Consider the following 23,707-nt stretch of genomic DNA (forward strand, 5'->3'; position numbering starts at 1 on the left):
GTGAGACTCTTATAACCAATAAACCACTCAGAAAACGGAATTGGCGCTGTGGCTCAAGTAGCAGGGTGCTGGCCTTGAGCTGAAAAGCTCAGGGATAGTGCCCAGGCCAAGAGTTCAAGCCCCATACTGATCCCCCCCCCCCCCCCCCAAAAAAAAAGGTCATTTCAGATTCACTTTTTTAACTGACTGTAATGCCTAAAGTAAGAGAGTAATATGGAGTCAAAACCTAGCCTATCAGTGCACTGGAGGCTCACACCTATAATTCTAGCTACTCAGGATGCTGAGATCTGAGAATCAAAGTTCAAAGGCAGCCTAGGCAAACAGATCTTAAAGATTCTTATCTCATTTAACCAGCAAAAAAGGTGGGAACTAAGAGTGTGGCTCAAGTGGTAGAGCACCTGCTGTGAACAAAAAAGTCAAGTGAAGAGCATGAGGCTCTCAATTGAAGCCCCAGTACTGGCAAAATACCAAGTGTCGGGCAACTTGAATATTTACTAATCCTCTCTAAACACCTATTTTCCCTCTTTATAAAACAGAAAAAACTTTTATAACACTGTTTTAATGACTATAAATATTAACATGAAGAATTTAGCACAGTATTAGGCTCCAAACTCAATACTACTATTGTACAATGGCTTCAATGGCTCAAACATTACAATGAATAAGGAAATGTTCAAATGTCCATAGTAATAAAATACTAGGTGTTTTTCTCTCTTCTTTTAGGAGAGGGGTGTCTTGGTGTGGTTTGTTTTTGTGTATTTAACATGATTTAAAATGCCATATGATTATAGGGTCTAAGAGATCAAATTCAAGTCATGTGACAGGATGTGCTATGAAGCAGGAAGTGAAATCTATACTAAACATCTACCTGATAGGTCCAGGGTGAAGTATACTCACCACTCACAGAACACACCATTGGGCACAGGACATCTTAAAAGCCACCTTGTTTCCTAAAACTGATGTATAGCTCAACCGTCAGTGTCAACACCCTGTCTGAGTCTCATGCTCTTTCCCAGTAACCTAGGCAAAGTTTCCATGGTATCTGAGCTTGAGAATACTTGCCTGAGCACCAGCTGTGGCATATTGGATAGCTACAAGCCAGGTGGTTAAGAGCAGAGTCTTTGAGATTCAAAGTCTGGCAGATCTTAGTCTGAACTGGCAGGTCTTAGCTGTTTTACTTCAGCAGTATAACCAAGACAGGAAATTACCTTCTGCCAAGACTCAGGTTGCAATCTGAGCATGCAAATATTTTAACTACACAATTGTTATGAGGATCAATGATAAAACAGTCTCAGTCTTATAATGGTTTGACTTGTGGATTGTTTTGAGTTAAAGGTGCAAAAGGAATTTGCATTCAGTAAACTGTACTTTGTATTTTAAATTTGGATCTTTTCTCAGGCTAGTTGGTATGTGGTAGGTAATCCAGTGTACTAATGTTGTTAAGCTATGATGTTAGTTAGGTTGTTAGGTTTTAGGTTAGTAAGGTTAGCTAGGTAAGTTAGGTTGTGTTGAATGCATTCATTTTCTACTTAACAAAGAGTTCATCAGGACATAATATCCCCACCCCTAGTCTAAAATACGGGAACATCGGTGTATCTCTCCAAGTATGTTTCCACAAATGGCGAAATGGGGACCAGAAAATCCTGAAAAGGACACTACAAAGATAAAATAATGTAACCTCTTTCATTTCCCAACTCAGTACTAGACACACACTAGGTGATAAAGGTCCGTCACCAATGGCTTCAGAGACTTTAAGAAAGTCCTAACATAGAAGGCCAAGAGAGAAAACACTTACTACTTAAATAATTCATTATTAACAAGTAAGAAGAAGCACCAAAGTAAGACTGAAATCAGGACTAGAGAAACTTAGCACTATCCTCTAAGGGCTCACTGCTCTGAGAGGAGACAGCCTGCAAGCCCATAAGGTATGAGATTCTGCACATGCTAACACCTAAAACTGCCTTCTAACTTCTTCCTGAAAATATCTGAGCTCCTGCATTCTGTTGTTCCAGGACACCACGAATGCTAAAAGAATGCTTAGGGGCCTGCTACTGTGATCTCTTGCCACACATTAATATCTGAATGGGGTTTTTTTTAATAATTTTTTTTCCCCCAAGAGACTTGGCTGAAACAGACTTTGAAAAGGAAGGTTTGGGTTCTAATCCCAGGGCAGTCAGGAAGAAGTGGGGAAGATAATGTTCTGGGACTCAAAGTGGACAGAATAAACCCTAGAGGGGTGAGCAGTGAAAATGAGATGGATCAAGGAGAGAGCCCAGAGGCCTCAGAAACACAAACTCCAGCTTCCTCCCTGACTCCACACACTGGTTGAGTAGCTGTTTTTCTCTGAACTTGTTTTTCTCATCTATTTGCTTTCCAGCTGCTGTAAGGGTTGCAGAACATAGTGCATGCAATAAACCCCATGTGGAACGCAGACTCTCCTACCACACATAGGACCCAATGTAAGTACAACTCCTCACCAGTAAAGATGCTCCAGAGGCCACTGCTCTTGGACTCCTGGGGAAGCCCAGGTTCAACATCATCAGGAGCAATTTCAGACTTCAGAAGGCCTCCCTGCAACTTTTGGAACTATGAAAGCACCACCCTGGAAAAACAACAGTCATTGCCACATAATAAAAACATTACAAAATCACATGCTAATGTTGATGGAGTTCCCTAGCCAAAAGTTGGCTCAAACACAAAATCTAAAATGTAACTTGGCTTAAATTTTTTAAAAAAAAAAAGTGAAAATACCAATTCACAGGAAAGACAGTGGCAGTTCTGTGAAGACTGTACAAGGCACTCCTGTGGTCTGGATCTGGTGTGTGCCCCACAAGCATTTCTGTGCTGGACAGTTGGTCCTGAGCATGATGGTGTTAAAGTAGTGGAACCTTTAAGAGGGGAGGTTCTGGGAGTGATTATTAGGAAAATGGTGATGGTGCTCTTAGAAGGGACTAAGGCAATTTTCTGAGACTATGAGTTAGTTGTCATGACACTGAGCCTGGCTACCATTTAACAATGGGACCCTTCTTCTTACACATGCTCCCAGCACCGCACTGCCATCCATCGAAGGGGTCCTCACCAGTTGATGCACCCCCTTGAATCTCCAGGACTGTAAACTAAATAAACCTCTTCTCATGCTTAGATAATTGGCTGTAACAGAAAGTGGCCTAATCCAAAGGTGTTTTCAGTCTTATGAACTTAGTAACACAAAGTGAACTGAGGTCAGTTTAGAAACTGCACTATTTTCTAGTGTACACATTTCCCCAGTTTATGGTGAAAGTTGTTTCTTTAATTCTGAGTCTACAAGACAGAGACCTCAACAAACTTATTTCCATGGTTAGCAGAAATTTCAGAAGAAAGGCTGTAAGGACAGATAAAGAAGTCAGTCATCACTAAGGGGACTGGAAGCTGATAAGGCAGAGCTGCCCACTTCCCCCAATACTGAAATGACATCCACATTCAGTTCTCTCCGCTAAGCAGACAAGTGGATAACACCTCATGTACTCCTTTCCCCCTTCACTCCCTAATTCTCTGTCCTTGTCTCTCTGTCTCCTCTCTGTCTGTCTGTCTGTCTGTTGCGCTCTCTCTCTCTCTCTCTCTCTCTCTCTCTCTCACACACACACACACACACACACACACACACACACACACACACACACACCAAGGCAACAATTACACCCAACATCCAATGTTTCCCTTCTATATAGACCTTTCAATTCTAAGTCTCCTCAAACCTGTTCCCCTGTGCAGTACAGTGCTTCCACAAACCACCTGGGACTGGGGCTATATCATGGCACAGGCAACTTTTCTAATGGAACAATCTGACATTTGTGACAAATGCATCAGAAATTTATGAATATGGCTGGCCTTTGACTCAGTAATTCTTCTAGCAATCTACCCACACTAGTGCACAAAATGACAGATGCATTCAAATATTCAAAGGCTCCAATGTAACAAAAGGTTGCACTTGGGGTAACTACTAAGCCAACTGTTTAAAAAAATATTCTTTCGGCCTCTGCACATGTGTAAAAATTTAATTGACAAACAAAGTGGAAAAGTCAATACTCAAAGGAAAAAACTACTTGGGGACTGAGCTAAGAAGGGCCACAGAAAGAATGGTGGGTGGAGAGGAAAGGGATCTAACAATGCAAAACATCACAAAATTAGCCAATAATAAAACCCATTTTTTGTTGTCTTATTGTTTTGAATTCAGCTCAGGCTGATTCTCCTGCCTCAGGCTTCTGAATACTAGGATTACAGGCATGTACTACTGAATCCAGGACCTAAAATATGCATGAATGCCATGTATGTATGTATGAATGAATGAATGTTTCCAAAGTTATAAATTATTTTACAAAAGTCCTCTTACATAGGCCTGGGAACTTGGGGAGGGGCATGAGACTGGTTAGCAGAACTGGTCTCATGCCTTTTTCAGTAAAAACAATCTAATGTTTTGAACTTCAGTTTCTCTACCTTTCAACTGAGGTGGCTTTGTTGTTTAACAAGAGACTATGTGGATAAAAATGAGACAACATAACAGAATAAAAATATACTGGAGAGTAAAAACCCAGGGCATGAGTGCTCACATAAATTATGATTCACCACTTGCCATCGGTAAACAAAAATCAGGGAGGTTAACCCTTTTTGAAAGTATCAATTCTCTTGTTAATCCTTCTCATACCACATTGACTGATATAAAATTATCCAGATTTAAATGCCTCCTACTCAGTCTAAAGGAAGCAAATGAGGAAGGAATGATGCTTTCCTGTTTCACTTGCAGTTGTAGACCTTGTTTGTGTTTGTTTTCACTAAGAAACTAAATGTTCACCAGACTGACTGGTCCAAATCACTATCAACAAGGCAAGCAGGGTGACAGAGGGGAGGGAGGAGTGTGGGTCATGGAGCCCTGCATGGATCCCTACTCCAGCACATCATACCTGATGTGAAAGCTGAAATACCATAGCAAAGCCCTCAATACAGAACTGGGACCAGAAAAGTGACAGCTGACACTAGGCCTGGTATCACTAACCCAACAAAAGACTGTAAGTCAACTGGGCACTGGTGCTCACGTCTAATCCTAGCTCTTGAGGAGGCTGTGACATGACAATCAAGGTTCAAACCAAGCCCAGGCAGAAGAAGTCTATAAGGATCTTATCTTCAATTAACCAGCAAAAAGCTAGAAGTAGAGCTGTGGCTCAAGTGGTAGAGTACCAACACTGGGCAAAAAAAAAGCCAAGCAAGGGTACCCCAAGTTCAAGCCACAGTGTTGGCAACAATAAAGATTACAAGTCATATACCAAAAAGACATATAAAGAATCTAAATCTAGCTCAAGTTTCACATCAGCAATGGCAGAACCCTCAGGAAATTTACTAAGCGTTGATGTTTTTCAAGGGCTTTCTGCAATCTGTAAGCACATAACTAAAGTTCAGTGAGGTAGCTAGGCACCTATAATCCTAGGTATTCAGGAGACTGTGATCTGAGGATCACAGTTCTAAGCCAGAGGAAGCAGAATAGTCCGTAAGACTCTCTTCAATTAACCAGCAAAACAAAAAATAACTGCTGGTAATTTTTACCCAGTTAGAAACTTGGTTTTTCTGTTGTTGTTGTTGTTTTAAAAATCTAACCTAAATGCCTCACGATTCAGCAGCCTATTTCTTATTTCTTATTACACACACACACACACACACACACACACACACACACACACACACACACACACACACACATTTTTCTTGAGGATAGTCCAGAAGTAGAAAGAGCATGGACAAGATGAACCTTCTCTAAGCCTACTCAGCATCTGTAAAATGGGGAAAATGTATTTACTCCTTAGAGCTGCTGAAAGGATTAAATCAAGTGAAAGGACTGGAGAGGACCTGACCCAGACGGAGCCCAACACAGAGTAGGTGCTAATTGTAATGTTGGCAGATTCTGAATTTGCATAGACTCTCATACAAGAGATGCAGGAGCCTCTGGAGGTGACTTGGCACTGTTTGATTTTCTGGAAGTCAGTACATTCACTTCCTTTGCTATGAAAAATATTCCTACTATTAAAGCAGCAGCTGCTGCTGGGTCAGTGAAGAATGCTTATTTTGATTCACACTTTGTAAAAATAAGGAGTATCTAATTTTATGGAAATGCTATTAATGTGAATAAACATTACCAGAAAAAGGAAATAGGGTTCATTAAAAAAAGAAATGATTAATGAAACATCAAGGAAAGCTCCCACATCTCAAAACAATAAAGATACTCAAATTTTATTTTGTGTAAACCAGGCAGTATAGAGATCGCTGCAGGGAAGGAAAGCTGTTGGCCCTTATGAGACCTTTACACAATCTGTTATTCCCCATGAGAGAAAGCCAATTAAACCAGACATTTCCCCCAAAGACAATGGAGTGTCCCTGACTTGTCCTCCTATCTATCCATGAGATCATGAAAGATGAATCAAAACAACCTGTCATCACCTTGGACTTAGTAGGTACTTAATCTCTACCCACACTCTTGTGTAAAATGTTGGCCTTCCTTGAACACATGTAAAGCAATAACTACATAGCACAGTGATCCAATCACAGCCCTTCAAAGTATCCCAATGTACAGAGTGGGTGGCATCAAGGGGAGGTGAGACTTGTGGAGGTAAGGGAAGAGAAACAGCATTTCCCAAGTGCCGCTGGTGCCAAGCATTTGCCCTCCCTGTATATAGTCTACTGGCTCTCCTAATGTAGTATCCGGTCACATCCATTTAACTTCTCTGCAGAAATGCTGGAACCCAAAGCTGGAACCAGCTTTGCTATGTGATCCTCTCCAAGGACCACAGAAAAGGAGTGCTGAACTTGAGTATTTATGACTTAACCCTACCATCATCCGGCACAAGGCTGATTAAATTAGAGGAGTGCGCCTGACCCCAGATGAGTCAATTAGATCATCTCTTACAGATATATCTGTCCAAGAATCAGGCACAGAGACCCTATGGGTGTGGCACACTGTAGCTAGGAGTAATGTAGGGTCAAGTCTGCCAAAATCTACTACTGACACTCCCCCCCCCCCCCCCCCCCCCCCCCCGGTCTTCCCACTACTTCCCACTAAATACTCATGTTGCTTAAGTAACTGTGTTTTGTTTCATTGTAGGGTAGGTAGGGGATAGGGGATCTGCAGCACTCCACGTTTTTCTGAGCCTTGGCTTCCTCATTCATAAAGGACTACATAATCTCTAAGGCTTTTTCTAGCTGTCATATTTATGTCATAATAATTACCTTCCCTACTTATTCCAGCCTACTCTGTGCTAGGTGTCATATTCGCCATAACTGTCCTGGCTTCAATCCTGGTCCAAGATATCGAGGCTTATTCTAGAGAGCTGGAAGGAGCCTGTATTTCCCTTCAACCAAAGCTCATGTGGCAGGGAAAGAGATGGCCTTAATTAACTTAGCCAACTCTTTGCTTTCTCCAATAGCTGGCACCAAAATGCAACTGTCTTTTGGGCTTAACTTCCCTGGCACACGAGGTTATGATTTTGTTTTTCTAGCTTCTGGGTGGCTAAATTGGGTGCTGTCTTATCAAAGGGATACATATTCCAGTTCTTTGGAAGAAAATTATACCATAGCCTCAGCATTAAAAACTCAGCTCTTATGTAACTGACCACAGACAGCACCATGACACAGAGGCTGCTCCTATGGTTCTCTAGCCCTGAAAGAGCACGCCCCACCCCCCACCTTGGTGGACTCCCACATTCAGTTAAGACCAAGTCAAGCACCTCCTGATCTGATATAATTAAAACTCATTTTACTGACACTGAAAAGAGTTTGAAGCACGTAGAAATGCCAATTCAAGGAGAGATCCTTTTCACTTTGAGGCGTCTGCCTCCAAACCAAAATAGAATTCCTGTGGTCTATGCTCCTAGCTGTAATCAGTAAAGCACACAACCTAGCTACCATGCTTTCAGTTCCAGTTGGACCCACCGCAAAACTGCTATGGCCCTACCCCCCTCCCTCAACAAAGTAGCAATCCAATACCTGCCATTCATTATGTAACAGAGCTCATTTCCCCAAACCCTAGCAAAACCCAACAAGTACAAGTGCTGCCTCTACTTTGATGCACCATGGTGGGGGACATGCCAGGGAATGTGGAGGTCAACGGAAAGAATAGGCAGTGACTGGAGGAAGTATGGACAGTGAGGCCGGCTGGGGTCAAAGGGTCAGCAAGGCCACTGGTTCCATTACCCCACAGCAGCACCCACCAAGGGCTGAGAATACAGCTATTCTGAGTCAGCAGTGGTGACCACGACTCTTGATGGTCCAAGTGCTTATTACTGCACTGGTCCCCAACTGAGTTCCATCTGTGCCTCTGCCATCTAGATCCTTCAGGTTGGTAGTGTCACGTGGCCATCACCACCCTTCCAAAATGCACCCACCAAGCTTTGTCTTGTTACATATCCAGTAGTTTAATGCATTAATACCAATGGTAATGAGGATAATAAGAGTGGCCATCAATACAGCAATAACCATGCTTGGCACTATGTGTCAGCACTTTATACTGATACACCAAGAGGTAAGTACTATTCCATGAGGAACTAAGACATAGTAGGGTTCAGTAACTTACCAGACACACCCGAGAAAGGAGGTTCAATTAACCCAGGAAAGGGAGTGTCACCCTCCTCAAGCCCCTGCTCCACAGGGAGGGATCCTGGTCCCTTTACTCACCTCCTTCCTCCCTGTTATAGGAAGAGGGCTGAAAAATCAAATTGAGTAACTTATATGTGGAGTGATCTCCATCCCTATCACTTATTTACACTTAAGACCAAGAAATCCCCAAATGACTGGTTACATAATTGGAAACCCCCTTCTCTGGGGCTACCTGCACTCATGTTTGTATACCACCGCAATTGACTTCGATAAAAGCCTTGTCACCTGGTATCAGGAGGGCTACAGTGGCCTCACAGTGCATAGCGTATGAGACCAGGACTTTCATCAGCAGGCTAGGCTACCAAAATGAGCTTCTTCATTTCAGGTTTACTTCCCTCTTCCTCCTTAGAAGTTCCTGGGAGTGGTATAGAAGACTCTTCTAACATGTATGCTGTTGGGAGATCCAAGCAAAAAAAGCCTTTGATTGGGTGTCAAGAGCCCTGAATTCAAATCTTTCTTTTCTGTATACCTCAGTCTCTACACTGGAAAGGAACAGAACTAAACTAGACTTTGTGTGGGATCCTATCACACATGAGCATTCTCTCTGCTGGAAGCCTCTTCTAGCAAACAAGCTAGTAAAATTCTAGTAAAATAATACTTTGCTTCCCCACTTTTAGGGTTCTACCATTGGCAATCTATAAGAATGTGGTCACAAGATTACCAGTGCTATACCACTGAGCTGATCAGTTGCAGGCCAAATCAAATACATATGGCCTGAAAGCTGAACCACATTATTAGAGGTGACTGACTATTGATTTTTCTGCAATATTCCAAGTGACCATTAGAATCCCCCATCATAGCTTTCACCAGCCACTTGAAGATCCATTTCCCAGACTAGCAAGCCCAAACTAGATATTCTGAACTCAGAATATCTTTAATAGCACCCAAAAAGGCAGGGCTTTGTATACCCTGAGCAACCCTGATCCAACAACAGCTTCAAGTAGTGGTTCTTCAGCCAGGTCTGTGGGCAGCCCACTGACAAAGGGTTGATCTATAGTTCCAGAGTATGTATGCCAGGGTGGAGCTGGAAGCCACACGGCCAACTCACTTCTTCTCAGCCTAGGAAGGATTGCTGGCAGCACTATCATTGACCACAAAAGGCAGAGATTTAAACAGAGGTCTCCTAAAAGCAGAAAAAAGCTAATGGGTTACTTACTTTTTCTTCCTTCTACAACTATGGCTTTGGGGCATCAAAAGTCAAGTAGGAAAGCAGCATGCCTGGAATCCCAACTACTCAAGGCAGATACAGGAAGATACTACAGAAATATGATTAACTCCCAAGCTAACTAGTTACTGTGACCTCAGACAAGATCTTCTTTTTTTTTTTTTTAGGGGTGGGGGGTTCCGGTCATGGGGCCTGAACTCTGGGCCTGGGCGCTGTCCCTAAGCTCTTCAGCTCAAGACTAGCACTCTACTACTTGAGCCACAGCGCCACTTTCGGCTTTTTTCTTTTTGTTTATGTGGTGCTGAGGAATCGAACCCAGGGCCTCATTCATGCAAGGCAAGCGCTCTACCACTGAGCCACCTTCCCAGCCCTCGGACAAGATGTTTAATGTCTGTAATCCTCAGTTTCTTCCTTGATAATAAATCTACATTTTATATCCTCGTTTTTCATTTAAACATTTCTATGCCTTCAGAAACGACTGAACACACCATCTATGTAAGTTAAGACAAGTCTCTGGTGCTAGAATCACACGTGATTGCCAGCTCCCTTAGGAACACTACAAGGGCAAGGTGGTTTGTATCTGTATCCCTGGACTAGCAGTAGGAGGCTCTCAAAAATTAGTATACTAACTGGATGGTAAATGAGTGAGCCACAGTTTATATTGCGGGAGCAAAAGTTCTGCACTGCTTCTCCTAGCTATGAATTTATGTGCTCTACTCAGCTAAGAGTTACAGCTTTATTTATTTTTCTCAAATATCATTAGCTTCCATAATACAATTCAAATAATAACCCTAATAGCTCAGCTGGGGTTGGCAAAGTGACATATATGTCACAGGTTCTCCTCAAAACTTTGCTGAGTGAATGCTGTCTGTAGATTATACCTACATAAGTTCCCACATTTCAGTCTATAAGACCTATATCCAAAGCTTTGAAAGCACAGGATAAAAATCAGCATACCAAAGCCTAACTATTAAGAACTTCCTAGGTAAGAAAGACCGGTATGGTTTTAGAAGGCTCAGTGAAAGTGAAGGCCCTCTATGTCTCCACAGAGTCACCAAAATAGGTCTTTGCGGACACTCAGGACATCTATTATGCCTTAACTGTTTAAAGGGTTTCCTGACTCCATTTGTTTACTAGCCAATCATTTCACAACTTGGGGCTTCAATTTTCTTCTCTATAAAATGCAGCTAGTAACTGTCCCTGCTTCAGCACTCACATGAAGACTGCACGTGATCATACACCTCATTTGTCTAGACTGGCCTTGTACAGAGCAGCTGTTCAGCAAATAAATGGAACATGCCTCCTCCATCAGCCCCAAACTGAAATGCATCCAACTTAAAGTAACTGAGCTGACCTATGCCGACCGTGCGGGACTCTCCTCCTTTCAAAAGGTACCAAGTATTTGCCACTGGAAACCTGTAAAAGGAAGATCCCTTTCTACTGGCTCCCTCACCGTTGATCCTAAAATGCCGGCCTACTCCTTTCTGCAGAAAACCATCTCCCAGTCACTTACTCATAACTTCCAGTCACAAGTAAAATGGCATTCAGCAGTGTGCTTTAGTTGCAGAATAAGCAAAACACTGGCTTTTTTGCTTGGAAAACACTCACACACCAGGATGAAACCTTGGCAGAGCACCAGTGGATCCATTCCTGCTTCCCCCCAAACAGCCTCCAATCACTGTGTGCCAGCTAAGCCCTGACTCCCACAGCCATATGTGCCCCTTTACCCCCAAAGAAGCCTAGAAGTAAACTCGGCCTCTTCTTACCATAGATTTCTGACTCATTTCCTAGAGAGCTCATCACAGAGACTTTAAATAAAAGCACTAACATCTGCACAGCACAGTATAGTCTTTGCCAAGGAGACAGCAAAAGAAGAGTGTGGGTTAATCTGGAGCCCCAAGCTTGGAGATCTCATAGTGCTTTAGCTGCAGTCTATCTATCTATATATGTCAGTAATCCAAACAACAGCAAAGACCACAAATAAATAGGAAGTACTTAATTACAAGAACTGGGGAAAGGCTTTTTTTTTTAATAAGGAGAAAATTCTAGTCCTATTCCAAAGTTTCCACATCATCAAAAAAAAAAAGTACCCAGAGCTCTATTCCCAAGAATAACCAGAGAACCACCCAGGCCACATCCTTACAGCTTCCAAATATCTCACTTGTGAAGTATATGCCAACAAAAATTTGTGGTATGCCCTCCAATTTTTCCTCTTATTTTAGGTGCAATAACCTTAAGTGTTATATTTTTGAAAAACTGAATTGTGATTCACAAGATATTTATATGTGTATCTTCTTCATATATGTAAGCTTGAAGGAAAAGGAGAAATTCAACTGTGATGGCTGTCCAGTGAGGAACTAAAGCATTCATGCAAAAAGCTAATCTTGAGAGTCCAATCTCCTGAAGTATGCTAAAAGTTAAAAGCTTCAAAGCAGAGACAATCATTTTGTAACCAACACTGTACTCAAGTTCAGAAAAAAGAAATATTATTAAGGCATCCTGAATGAAACATTTACTGTTACATTTTTGAGAATGCAAGTATTATCAACAATGTACTCTAAGGTGATACTTTTGAACTTCTAGCCTGGTTCCAATTCTTCCAAAATGGCTGAGGCCAGGCACACTCAAATTGTTAAGGTTCCATCTCCTTTTCTACCCAAGCTCGCAAGTCAGATTTTATTAGGAGATACATGCAAATTACATTTTAAAAATTAAAAATGAAATTTAAACATCATTGACATTTGCATTTAAATTTAAACTTAGGTCAGAGCAACTGCTTATAGTATGACATTAACTCTATCCAAGGTGTTGCTTCAATATGCACAAATACTCCTACAAACAGCACTGTCCAAACCCTTATCATGTACTGCAGACTACAGTAACACTATCTAAATGTGCAGAGCAAGAAAGTTAAAAGTAACTGACGGCACTATTAGCAAGCACTGAAGAACTTACTAAACTGAAAATAACACTGCAGTCTAATCAATGTCATATCCTTTAGAGGTACAGAAAAAAGATACAGAATACTCCTTTATCAGCATGTTCCAATTTACCATAATATGTGAAGGACTCATCATGAGGATGAATGCCTGGCAACTCTCTTTAATTTCAGCCGCTGTCAAGGTAACACAAGAGGCTGACAATTCACAAAGACAAAACCAACACCAAACCAAAACAAACAAACAAAAAACCCTCAATCTATTTACCTCTGGCTTTCAAACAAACCTATTTAGAAGGTATTCTTCCACCCACCTCAGAATTAATTTAAGCACCCAACAATGACTCTAGAGAGAACTCTAGAAGCATCCTCAGCTGAATGAAACATTTATACTAATACCCAGAACTGGGGGACTCAATAGGAGCACAAAACCTAAAACTGTTATTTCTAAATAGGGGTTCTTCCTATAGTAACTCAAGAATCAGAATCAAAAGTAGTGCTGAAAGCCGTTTACCTACAAAACCACCAGCTTCCCAACATTACAAGGGTGGGTCATGGTGGCTTTAAGTCAGAAAGGGCTCTCCAAACCTCAATAAACCAACCACATAATTCCCCTAGGGAAAAATCATTCCTCTTCCTAAGGCTGTCTTTTCCTGCTGGGTCTTGTTTGAAAGGAGTACTATTTTGCCGTACTGAGAGATGGTGCTGAATTCCAGGGCAAATGCTTTATTTTCACTGAGGTTCCAGAGGCTTCTGTAGCTCCTGGGCTTTCCAGTTCCTTCTTATCCATCTCAATTTATCACTAATGTACTCCAAAATTTTCAGGAAATCGCTGTGCCCTTGACCCTGCCTGGTGCTAGGCTGGAAGGTCCAGATTAAGGGGGAAAAAAAAAGTCTGAGACTTCTACAGCCCTCCCCCTCCCTCTCCCTCCCTCCCTCCCTCCGTCAGCTCTGCGGGCTCCGGGCCTCGGGTCTGCTTTCACAGCCTTCCAGTGCCCTGCAGACCTGGCTTGGCGCTGCCAGACCCCACCAAAGGCCTGTGGCAAAGGGGCGCCGGGTGGGGGACCTGTTTGCACAGATTCGCCTAGGCGTTCGGCACTTCGGGCGCCAGAGACCGGCCGGAAGGCGTCCAGGGGAGGAGGAGGCAGCCTCCGCCCGACTCCCCTCGGGTGCTGTGGGCATTTTCCACCGGCCCTTATCTCAGCAGCCAAGTCTGCCAGGCTGAGCGCGGCGGCCACGGCGAAGCGCTTTCGCTGTCCACCCACCGAGCCCCTGGCCGGTGACCTTGGCCGCGATGCCTCGGCTTCTGACCTCGGCGGCCGGCCGGACGCCACACCTACTCTACGGGTGAGGAGCCGGTCACCAGGATGTGGAAGCGCCCCCGAAGACCGCCTGGAAGGCGGACAGGACCAAGGATGGGAAAGAGATTTCTCCCACCCCTCCCTCGGGGGGGGGGGAGGTCCCGAGCTCCACTTGCGCCCCCCCCGCGGGCCCTGAAACCCACCGGACCCCGAGAAGGGCCGGCAAGTGAGGAAGGGGGCTGCAGATCGGAAGTGCCCCCCTCTCCAGGCACCTGGGAGCGGGGAAGGGGAGGGGGTGTGTCTCCCCATCTCCCCCCCCCCCCGCCCGCCCGCCACATCCCCTTCCTCCTTCCTCTCCACCTCAGCAGGCAAGCGGACCCCAGTGCGGGCGCCGGGGCTGCGCGCGGGGACCCGGCCCGCAGCCTACCTCCTCCAGCAGCGTGACGGTGTTCCTGCAGTTGTGCAGCCGCGTGGTGAAGCTGGACGTGGTGGGCGAGTTGTAGTCCTCGGTGGTCTCGGCGATGAACTCGGAGACGGAGATCTGGTCCGGCATCCTGCCGGGAGGGACGGGGAGACACAAGCGGGGACGGAGGGTGAGTCACGGCGCGGGCTCCCGGGGCCGCGGGTCGCTCGGAGGCTCATGAACGCCCGCGCCGTCGCCCGCAGCCGGCCTGGCGCGGCGCCCCCGGCCCGGCGGCGCGGGAGCTGGGCGTGGGGGGGAGGGCGCGGGCGGACGAGGGCGGCGCTCGGGCCCTTCAAACTCGGAGCGGCGCGCGAGGCCGGGGGCTCCAGAGGACCCGCCTCCCCGTGCTCATGCCGGCGGGGGTGGGGCGCGGACGCTGCGGCCGGAGGCTCGGGCGGCGGGCGCGGCTCCTCGAGCGCTCTGACAGGCGGCGGCGAGGCCGGGCTGACTGAACACTTCAGTCTCGCGGCGGGCGGGCGTGAGGGCGGGCGGGCTCCCGCGGCCGGTCACGGGGACAAACAAGGAAGTGCTCTGCGCATGCGCCGCCCCGCCCTCGCCCCGCCCCCCGGCTCGCGCGCCCCGCCCCCCGCCCTGCAGCGCTCTGAGGGCGTTCGGGGTGGGGGGCGCCCTCCCCCCCCCCCCGCCCCGCCCGCCCCACGAGCTCGCGGGGGCGCCGGAACCACGTCCCCCTGGCCGCCCGCGGAGTGGTTACTTCAGCCAGCTGGTTACGTACGCGAGCATTTCTGCAAGATGGGAACCAGAAAACACCAAAAGTTGTGCGTGTTCTTTTTCAGTCCCGCGTGGGTGGTGCAGGGGGGGGCGCGGGCCGCGCGGGGCGGCCGGGGGGCGGCTGGGGCCCGGCTGGTAGCTGCCCGCCCGGCCCCCGCCCTGGGAACGCTCGCTTTGTGCTGTTGCTGAGGTTGCTGGAATGCTCTGTGAGCACAAATGAAAGTTGTTCGGGCTTTTTCACAATTTCCTCATCTTTTCATTTGCATTTTTTAACCCCGAAGAAAGTCAAGGAGGGAGGAGTGCGTGAAAGTATTTCCCAGATGCAAATCAAAGCTGAAACTGTACCAACACATAACTGCCTCAGCAAAGGGCTATTTTTATTTTTCAAAGTAGTCCAGTCTACTGTAGTTAGAATCCATCCACTTAGCTACTTGCTCACCATTGGTGATGGATGAAGTTTTTGTTTTTTAAGAAAAGGAAAATTAAAAAAAAATCTAGGCCCATGAGTAGTGTCTCAGAATATAAGACCCTTAAAAGCCGTGGTCTGGTGCTGGGAAGGTGGCTCTGTGGCATAGTGCTTGCCTTGCAATGCATGAGGCCCTGGGCTTGATTCCGCAGCACCACATAAGCAGGGGAAAAAAGTCGGAAGTGGTGTTGTGGCTCAAGTGGTAGAGAGCTCCCCTAGAGCTGAAGAGCCAAGGGACAGCGCCCAGAACCCTTCAGGCCTCACATCTGACCAAAAAAAAAAAAAAAAGCCTTGGTCTGCTCAAGCCATCCTGTGTGGCTGGAAGGCTACAGACAGGTCAGGAGACAGGGAAAGAAATCTTTGACATTGGGGTGGCTGTTCAGTTCATTCACTGCCAACAAATGTTTATCAAGAGCCTATTCTGTGTAGGGGAGATTGGGCAATGCCCTTGCCTGTCATGCAGCTTACCTTCCAGTGGACAAGTGAGCAGCTAACAAATTAGATGACACAGAGTGGAGTAGATATAAGGAATGAAAGCATGGTGATGTCCCCATAGAAACAAAACCCAGAGAAAGCCTCTGACAAAGTGAGCCTCCTCCTTTTTTAAGAATGAAGAGAGTCAACCACATTCTGGGATCTTGGACCCACATGGAGGCAGATGATAAAGGGTACCAACCCCAAGAGGCTCTTAGGAGTTACAGGTTAATGGATGAGGAAGTGCTCAACCACAGAAAAGCCAGGAGTAAAGTAGGAGATGCTTATCTCTGGATTGGCCCAGCTGAACCAGCTCCTTGCCTCCAGGGAGAGGCTCATCAATGATCCTCAGAGGGATGTGCTTAGTCATATAAAGGTAGTTCATACGGGAATGCTCACAAACACTCCTCTCTTGCAGAATAAAGTGCCAGAATAAACTCACTTCAAGAGTCATTAGTTTAAAAGATAATAAGCTAGGAGCCAGTGGCTCACACCTGTAATCCTAGCTATTCAGGAGGCTGAGATCCGAGAATCAAAGCTTCAAAGCCAGTCTGGCCAAGGAAAGTCCAGACTGTAAGAGTTATCTCCAATTAACCACCAGAAAACCAGAAGTGGCACTGTGGCTCAAATGGTAGAGTGCTCCCCTTGAGCTGAAGAGCTGAGGGACAGCGCCCAGGCCCAGAGTTCAAGCCCCAACTGACACCCCCCCCCCAAAAAAAATAATGAGGCACTCAATAAATAGGAGTAGTTTCTTGTCATGAATACTTTAAAAGTTTGATTTTAGGACACTTGGAGTATGAAACTCTGGGGAATGGACAGATGGAATTAGCAGGCAGCTGGAAACCCATACCTGGAGGTCATTCATTCATATGGTTGTAAAATGTGTGTGTGGGTGTGGGTGTGTGTGTGGGGGGGGGGGGGTGTGTGTGTAAGTATGAGCCACCCAAGAGGAATCCCTACCTCTGTCTGAAAAGTTCTGTAACTTGGAAGAAAAATGGACCCTACTGGCTTGGACTAATTAAGCTTTCCGAGTCTCAGTAATCCTGTGTTCCCCCACAGAGCACTGAGAAAATTACACTGAAAACTCAGACTTCCTTCTATTCCAAAAAGGTTTTCCTTCCTCTAGGCTGGAAATAAATTCAGACTTGAGATGTTTTGCCTTTATTCTGGCCTTCCCTTGATTCCAAGTTGTTATCTCGTACTGTCACCTCCATTGAGCTGGTAGCTCTCCTGTCATCTAGAACTGGCAAATAGTTAGCAAGTAAGAACTGGTATTAAAGGCCTTTAGTTGTTGTATAATTGCCTTAATTCTGGGAGGCCTTCAGCTCCAGAATGTTCTCTCCTAATCACAGTGGTTATCACTGGGGCTGGGTGCTGTCACTTATAAAATGAAGAGGCAGATAGGTCAAAATGATGACACAGCCCTCCCAGCTGCAAATGACAGCTGTATACACTCAGCTCCGTGGATGTAAAGAATAAAGATTATTGCAACAGGCAATAATGACTGCTAACTGCAATGGTAAATAGTGGAGTTTTGAGGGTTTTTTTTGGGGGGGAAGGGGGTGGGGGCCTGCCAGTCCTGGAGCTTGAACTGAAGGCCTAGGTACTATCCCTTAGCCTTTTATTTTTGCTAAAGGCTGGTGCTCTACCACTTGAACCACAGTTCTACTTCCAGCTATTTGGTGCTTATTTGAAAATAAGTCTCACAGGCTTTTCTGTCCCAGCTGGCTTCAAACCACAATGATCCTCAGATCTCAGTTTCCTGAGTAGCTAGAATTATAGGAGTGAGCCACCAGCACCCAGTGAGATTTCTTTCTTCATTGAATCCACCAGAGCTCAAACTGCTGCCATCAATTCTGTTTCAGTTTCATTGGAAGATTATGTTATGTATCTACTCCTTCCCCCTCCTCCTCAGGCCATGAAAGGAATATTGAAACAATGAGAGATATTGTACTCTGGTAAGTGTATACCCCTCCGACTGGTCTGCAATTAGAATTTCAAAGGTTCACACCTCAGCCCGCCATTTCTGGGGTTCATGGGCCATAATCCTCTTTAAATTTGAAACCATGTCTTAGTGGAAACCATCTGTACCTCTTATTTCTCTAAAAAGAAACACAAAAAACCATTCCTGGATATCTAGAAGCAAATAGAGTCTGACGTGAGTAAAACCTAAATGCTGTATTTCTTTGCATGAAGCTGCCCAGAAATATACACCATCCTTTTCAAAGCCAGGAAAAACATACATGCATATGTCCTTAGGCTTGTATGCACCCAGCTTTATATAAATCAGGCATCATCTTCGTTGTTATCATTAGACTCCCCTTCAAAGACTGTTCACCCTTGCTCCTGTCATGCTGTTGAGCTTTGTCCACAGGGACAGGACAGTGATCCTGGCAGAATGCCTCTTTGTGTCCTTAAATAGAGGCAACCAGAGTAATGGTAGCTGGATAGCAATGGCATTAGCGACCTTGTTGTCATTGGGGAATTGGCTCTGAATCCCATTTCCAGTTATAGAGCTCACTCTCCCATATGCTTTATAACCAAGGGGGCACATGTGCAAGATGATTGACAATAGACCTGGGGTAGGGAAGCAAAGAGATTCTTCAGACCCAAGAAATCAGGAAGAGGCATGTGTGCTCTGTACCACAGTGATAGTCAGCAAGAACACACAGCAAAATCCTCTCATTTAACTGAGCCGTGAGGAGAAAGACAGGAAGACAATGCTTCATGCTGCGTGAAACTGGGTTTGAATCTCTACTCTGTCACTTGCTAGCCTTGTTTCTTCATCTGCAAAATTAAGGTAATGGTCATAGTAAAGCTATGTCCAGACTGTTTTGTGAAACGACATGAGATGATAGGGACAAAAACGTTGATGCATAGTGAATAAGCAGTCATTGTGAATTCCTCTGAACTCTTCTTCTGTGAAGTATGACTATAAATACATCTCCTTTCATCTCACAATTCAGCTTTCTCTAAATTAGTCACCTGCAGGAAGAAGAAGAAAGGGAAGGGAAGACTGTACAGTAAGGCAATTTGCAGAGTCTGGGATCTGGGATATGGGAATCAATCATCTTTGGAGACCTTGTTTATTCCCTTAAGTATACTTTGTGAGGTCAGATCCATTAGTGATGGTTTTAGATTTGGGAAATAAATAAACAGTACTTAGAATCAAATAGGATAGATTCCAATCAGGATCAGAAGTGAGTTAAAATCATAAAATAAAACCCCATTTAAAAAAATAAAACATAGCTCTTGTGAGGAAGGCTATTCTAAGCCAGGCATTTATTGTACAGGAACTTGAGTTTATGGGCTGTTCTCAAATTAGAACTCCTTGGCTCAATTCTCTGCTGCACAGAATTTCACCTAATTCATTTCCATAAGTCTCAGTTTTCACATCTATAAAAGGGGAGCAGTGATCAATCATTCCTGGTGGCTTATGCCTATAATCAGGATGCTGAGATCTGAGGATCATGGTATAAAGCTAGCCTGGACAGGAAAGTGTGAGCTTCTTTTTTTTTGGGGGGGGGGGGTCCAGTCATGGGACCTGAACTCTGGGCCTAGGCGCTGTCCCTCAGCTTTTCAGCTCAAGGCTAGCACTCTACCACTTGAGCCACAGTGCCACTTCCAGCTTCTTTTTTCTGCTTATGTGGTGCTGAGGAATTGAACCCAGGGCCTCATGCATGCAAGGCAAGCCCTCTACCACTGAGCCACCTTCCCAGCCCAAGTGTGAGCTTCTTATCTCCAATTAATTACCTAAATGATGGAAATGGAATTGTGGCTCAAGTGGCAGAGCACTAGCCTTGAGTGGAAGCTATGGGACAGTGCCTCAGGCTCTGAATTGAATTCCTAGTACTGGCACAAAAGGAGGGGGAAAAAACTTTAAATATGTAAATTTGGATCCATGTTTCTTTCTTTAGACCTCATAAGTTTATAAAGTAAGAATGACAATCTCAGATGTACCAAAGAGAAAGCTAGATTGCTAGGTTACCAACTTCTACTTTCTGAACTCCTACCCTGGCCAGGCACTGGGCTGGCAATGTGTATGTAAGACCTGAATCATTCATGGAACAGTCCTAAGATACAAACATTATAGTCACACAAACTGAACACAATGCAATCAGAACTGAACACAATGAAATCTCAATCCAAGTTTACCTCCCAAGCCTGCCTGGTAGATGCTATGGACATCCAAGCCAAATCTCAGTTGGTCTCGTATTGTACCTGGTGAGTGCTACTTCCTTTTGATTTCTTTTTCCAACCCAGGCAACAGAAGGAAGTTTCCTTCCTAAAAAACATTCCTGCCTTAAAGAAGCAGGGGGGAAAAAGAAAGCCCTCTAGGGCCAAGCAGAGGGAGAACTGTGCCTGACTCCTTGTGTTGTGCTATTAGGCTCATGTTACCATACCACACAAGGGCTAAAGACTTGTTTTCTGCATGCAGAGTGCTTCCCAAGTGCACTTGTGCGATTTCATGTAGTATTTTTTAAAGGCCTATTCTAATCCCAAATGTACTTCATTTAACTTAAATACTTTACATAAAACCACCAGAGTGTTCTCAGTAAGTAAAGAACATGGTTTGTGTAGAGGCAGTCTCTATTCTAAACTCTCCATTCCCTGACCCTTCCCTCTGATGGAGGTAGAACCTATGAGACCAGCTGAAGAATGCTGGGAACCAAAGGACATACAGTGTGAATATCAAGTAAAGCAACTGAGGAATCCATTTCTCTCCTTTTTAATTTTTACTTTTGCCAGTCCTGAGGTTTGAACTCAGGGTCTAGGCACTGTCCCTGAGCCTCTTTGTGCCCAAGGCTAGTGCTCTAGCACTTGAGCCACCATGCCACTTTCAGATTTTTCTGAGTAGGTAATTGGAGATAAGAGTCTCATGGACTTTTCTGCCTGGATTGGCTTCAAACTGAGATCCTCAGATCCCCTGAGTAGCTTGGATTACAGGTATGAGCCACCAGCGCCCGGCTTCAGGAATATATTTCTATTCTATCCTGTGAATGATAAATATGAGCTAACGATTTGTGTACTTACTATGCATCTTGCACTAGTCTGAGTCACTGCAGTCATGATCTCACTTAAGGCTCACAGTGACTGTATACAGCAAGTGCTACACTAGGCCATTGTTATATGCAGGGGAAATCTGAAGCTCAGAGGTCACCTCGATCAGTCCTAGAGCAGGTCCTCCAGCTCATTAGCCTGGATCCCCAGCCCCAGGATCATTTTGCTGTTGCAGTCCATGTATATGGTTTTTCCTCCTGAGCCTACTTCAAATGTAAGCTTGACTGACTTGGGGTGAACTCCCCTCACCCCACTCCTTGGGGATTAATTTGCACCCAGGTGTTCCCAATATTGACCTTTCTTTCTCTGCTACAGCAAGTAGGGGATACTGGCACAGTCGGAGGGACTTCAGATCCAGGTACACGTGGCAAACTGTGAATTTCCACAGCGATAAATCAAACTGTTAATGTCAGGGTTTGGCTGAGAACTCACAGCTTCCTACTGAGATTCTTAAATACCAAGTTCCAGATTGCCAGTCCTTGAGGGTACTTAGGGACTCTCCTGTCCATCTCTCTCACCTACCCGCTTGGGGGTGTGGGGGGGGGGAAGAGTTGGAAGGAAGGACAGAAGGTTCCTGGAGCCTCAGGCATGACATGTGACAAAAAGCATCTCCTGAAACCTTCCCAGGAACCTGGGGAGGTGGCATGTTTTTGAGAACTCGGAGCTTGTTTAAGGTCAACAGCTAATAAATGGAGAAATGCTCTTCACAGCCGGTCCCAATCCCAGCCCTGCAGGTTTTTCCTGCCCCACAGAAGGCTCTGCTGAGTACAAGCCCCTGAAGGCCCCCCATAAATGTGTTTTGAATTGAGCTGGCGCCCTTTTATGAGCTACATCATTTCTAATAGAAATGAAACAACCTCCAGAGAAGAAAAATGGTAGTGGTTTTATAGGATTCCTAAAATCTTGCCATCTCTAGGAGTAAGAGATTTTAAATCTTATTTTATTTCTGCAAAAGGAACACTCCCCAAACTTACAGAAAACCAGGTTTTTCTTGTCCTTTGATGAATTTACTTGGTTTTACATGTAGCTGAAGATCCCTTTTTGTAGTATCTCAGAACTGAGAACTTACCTTGTATGGCCCCTTTCCAAGGCACCATTTTCCAATCATTCCTATTTCTGCAAACACTCTGCAAGCTCCTTCAGACCAGGAGGTGGGGGAGGAGTTCTATTCACTTTTATAGCCCAAGAACTCCAGCTGCTTATAAAGGTTTTGTCGGGTAGATGGAGGATGGATGAAAGAATGAGCAAATGTCTACATGAAGAGGTGGGAGCAGAGGTAGAACCCAGAACCAGAATGGAGAGAGGCAAGTGCTTCCTATATCCCCATAAACCACAAGAGCCATATAGAAATCCAAGGATAATGAGCCTTCTAACCTTTCACTTTTCAAGTGGGTCAACAATGGATTCCCCAGCAGTCAAGTGAGTTGCCCAACATTTCCCAGCGGGTATGTGAGGACTGTGGCTAGATGTCCTGGTTCCCAAGGGGCTCCCACTTCTCCACCATTCCCAGTTATATTTTCAGTCAAGTCCTTGTCTTCAGAAACTCCCATTGGAGCAGATTAACATAGCTTTTGCATTGCAAAAACATCTTGTCTCCTCTGCAAAAAAAAGAGATAACCATAAAACTCTGGCATACCACCACTAAACTGACACCCTAATTTTGAACAAGAAGATGGCACCCCATAGTACTCACCTTCTGTTCTCCTTCTGTCATTTCCACCTTCTCCCCCCAGGTCACACCCCTTCTTCTCTGTTCTCTAAAACCCATTAATTCTATGTTCTCTCCATGCCATCTCTGTTCTTCCTTAGAGCTACTGGATAAAACAGCAGATAGTTTGTAACCTAGGCACTGGGAGTCTATTGTGATATTTTTATAAGAAAACCATGCCTTACCCCATTCTAGGGTGGCCCTCTAGCATATGCAGAGAGCAGGTCAAATTTCTCCTTTGCACATCTATTGTACTCTTGTGAATGACATTGTCCCAAATGAAGTCATTATCTCCTAAGTCCCTAGGCATTTTCCAATGGGTAAAGTGGCATTTGGGTGGAAATTGTGAGCTACTATGCAGTTCTATAACCTTTCCAGTGGTGAAGTAGACCTGGATCCAGATGCTAGTAGCTCATACCTATAATCCTAGTGACTCAGGAGCTGAGAACTGAGGATAATAGTTCAAAGCCAGGAAAGGCAGGAAAGTCTGTGAGACTCTTATCTACAATCACTCACCAAGAAGTTGGAAGTAGAGCTGTGGCTCAAGTGGTAGAGTACTAACCGTAAGAGACAAAGCGAAGGATAACACCTAGGCCCTGAGTTCAAGACCCACATTTAAACAAGATAGAAAATTCATGCAGGATGCTTAGCACATTATCTGGTATATATGATCAATAAATGTTAGCTATTAAATCATTACTTGCATTCTAAACAGGTAATAAGTTAGAT

General features: G+C 44.9%; 1 protein-coding gene across 2 annotated transcripts in view; it reads right to left on the minus strand.

Annotated features, from left to right (window-relative positions):
- Nucleotides 1–23,707, minus strand: part of Asap1 (ArfGAP with SH3 domain, ankyrin repeat and PH domain 1) — a 262,146-nt gene that overhangs the window by 214,436 nt on the left and 24,003 nt on the right. For both annotated transcript variants that reach the window (XM_042699919.1, XM_042699918.1), the window contains exon 2: nt 14,505–14,631. In XM_042699919.1, coding sequence (XP_042555853.1) covers nt 14,505–14,631 — 127 coding nt within the window. The remainder of the gene's footprint in view (nt 1–14,504; nt 14,632–23,707) is intronic.

The sequence above is a fragment of the Dipodomys spectabilis genome, unplaced genomic scaffold (assembly GCF_019054845.1).
Source record: "Dipodomys spectabilis isolate Male_0828 unplaced genomic scaffold, ASM1905484v1 ptg000264l, whole genome shotgun sequence".
Classification (NCBI taxonomy): domain Eukaryota; kingdom Metazoa; phylum Chordata; class Mammalia; order Rodentia; family Heteromyidae; genus Dipodomys; species Dipodomys spectabilis.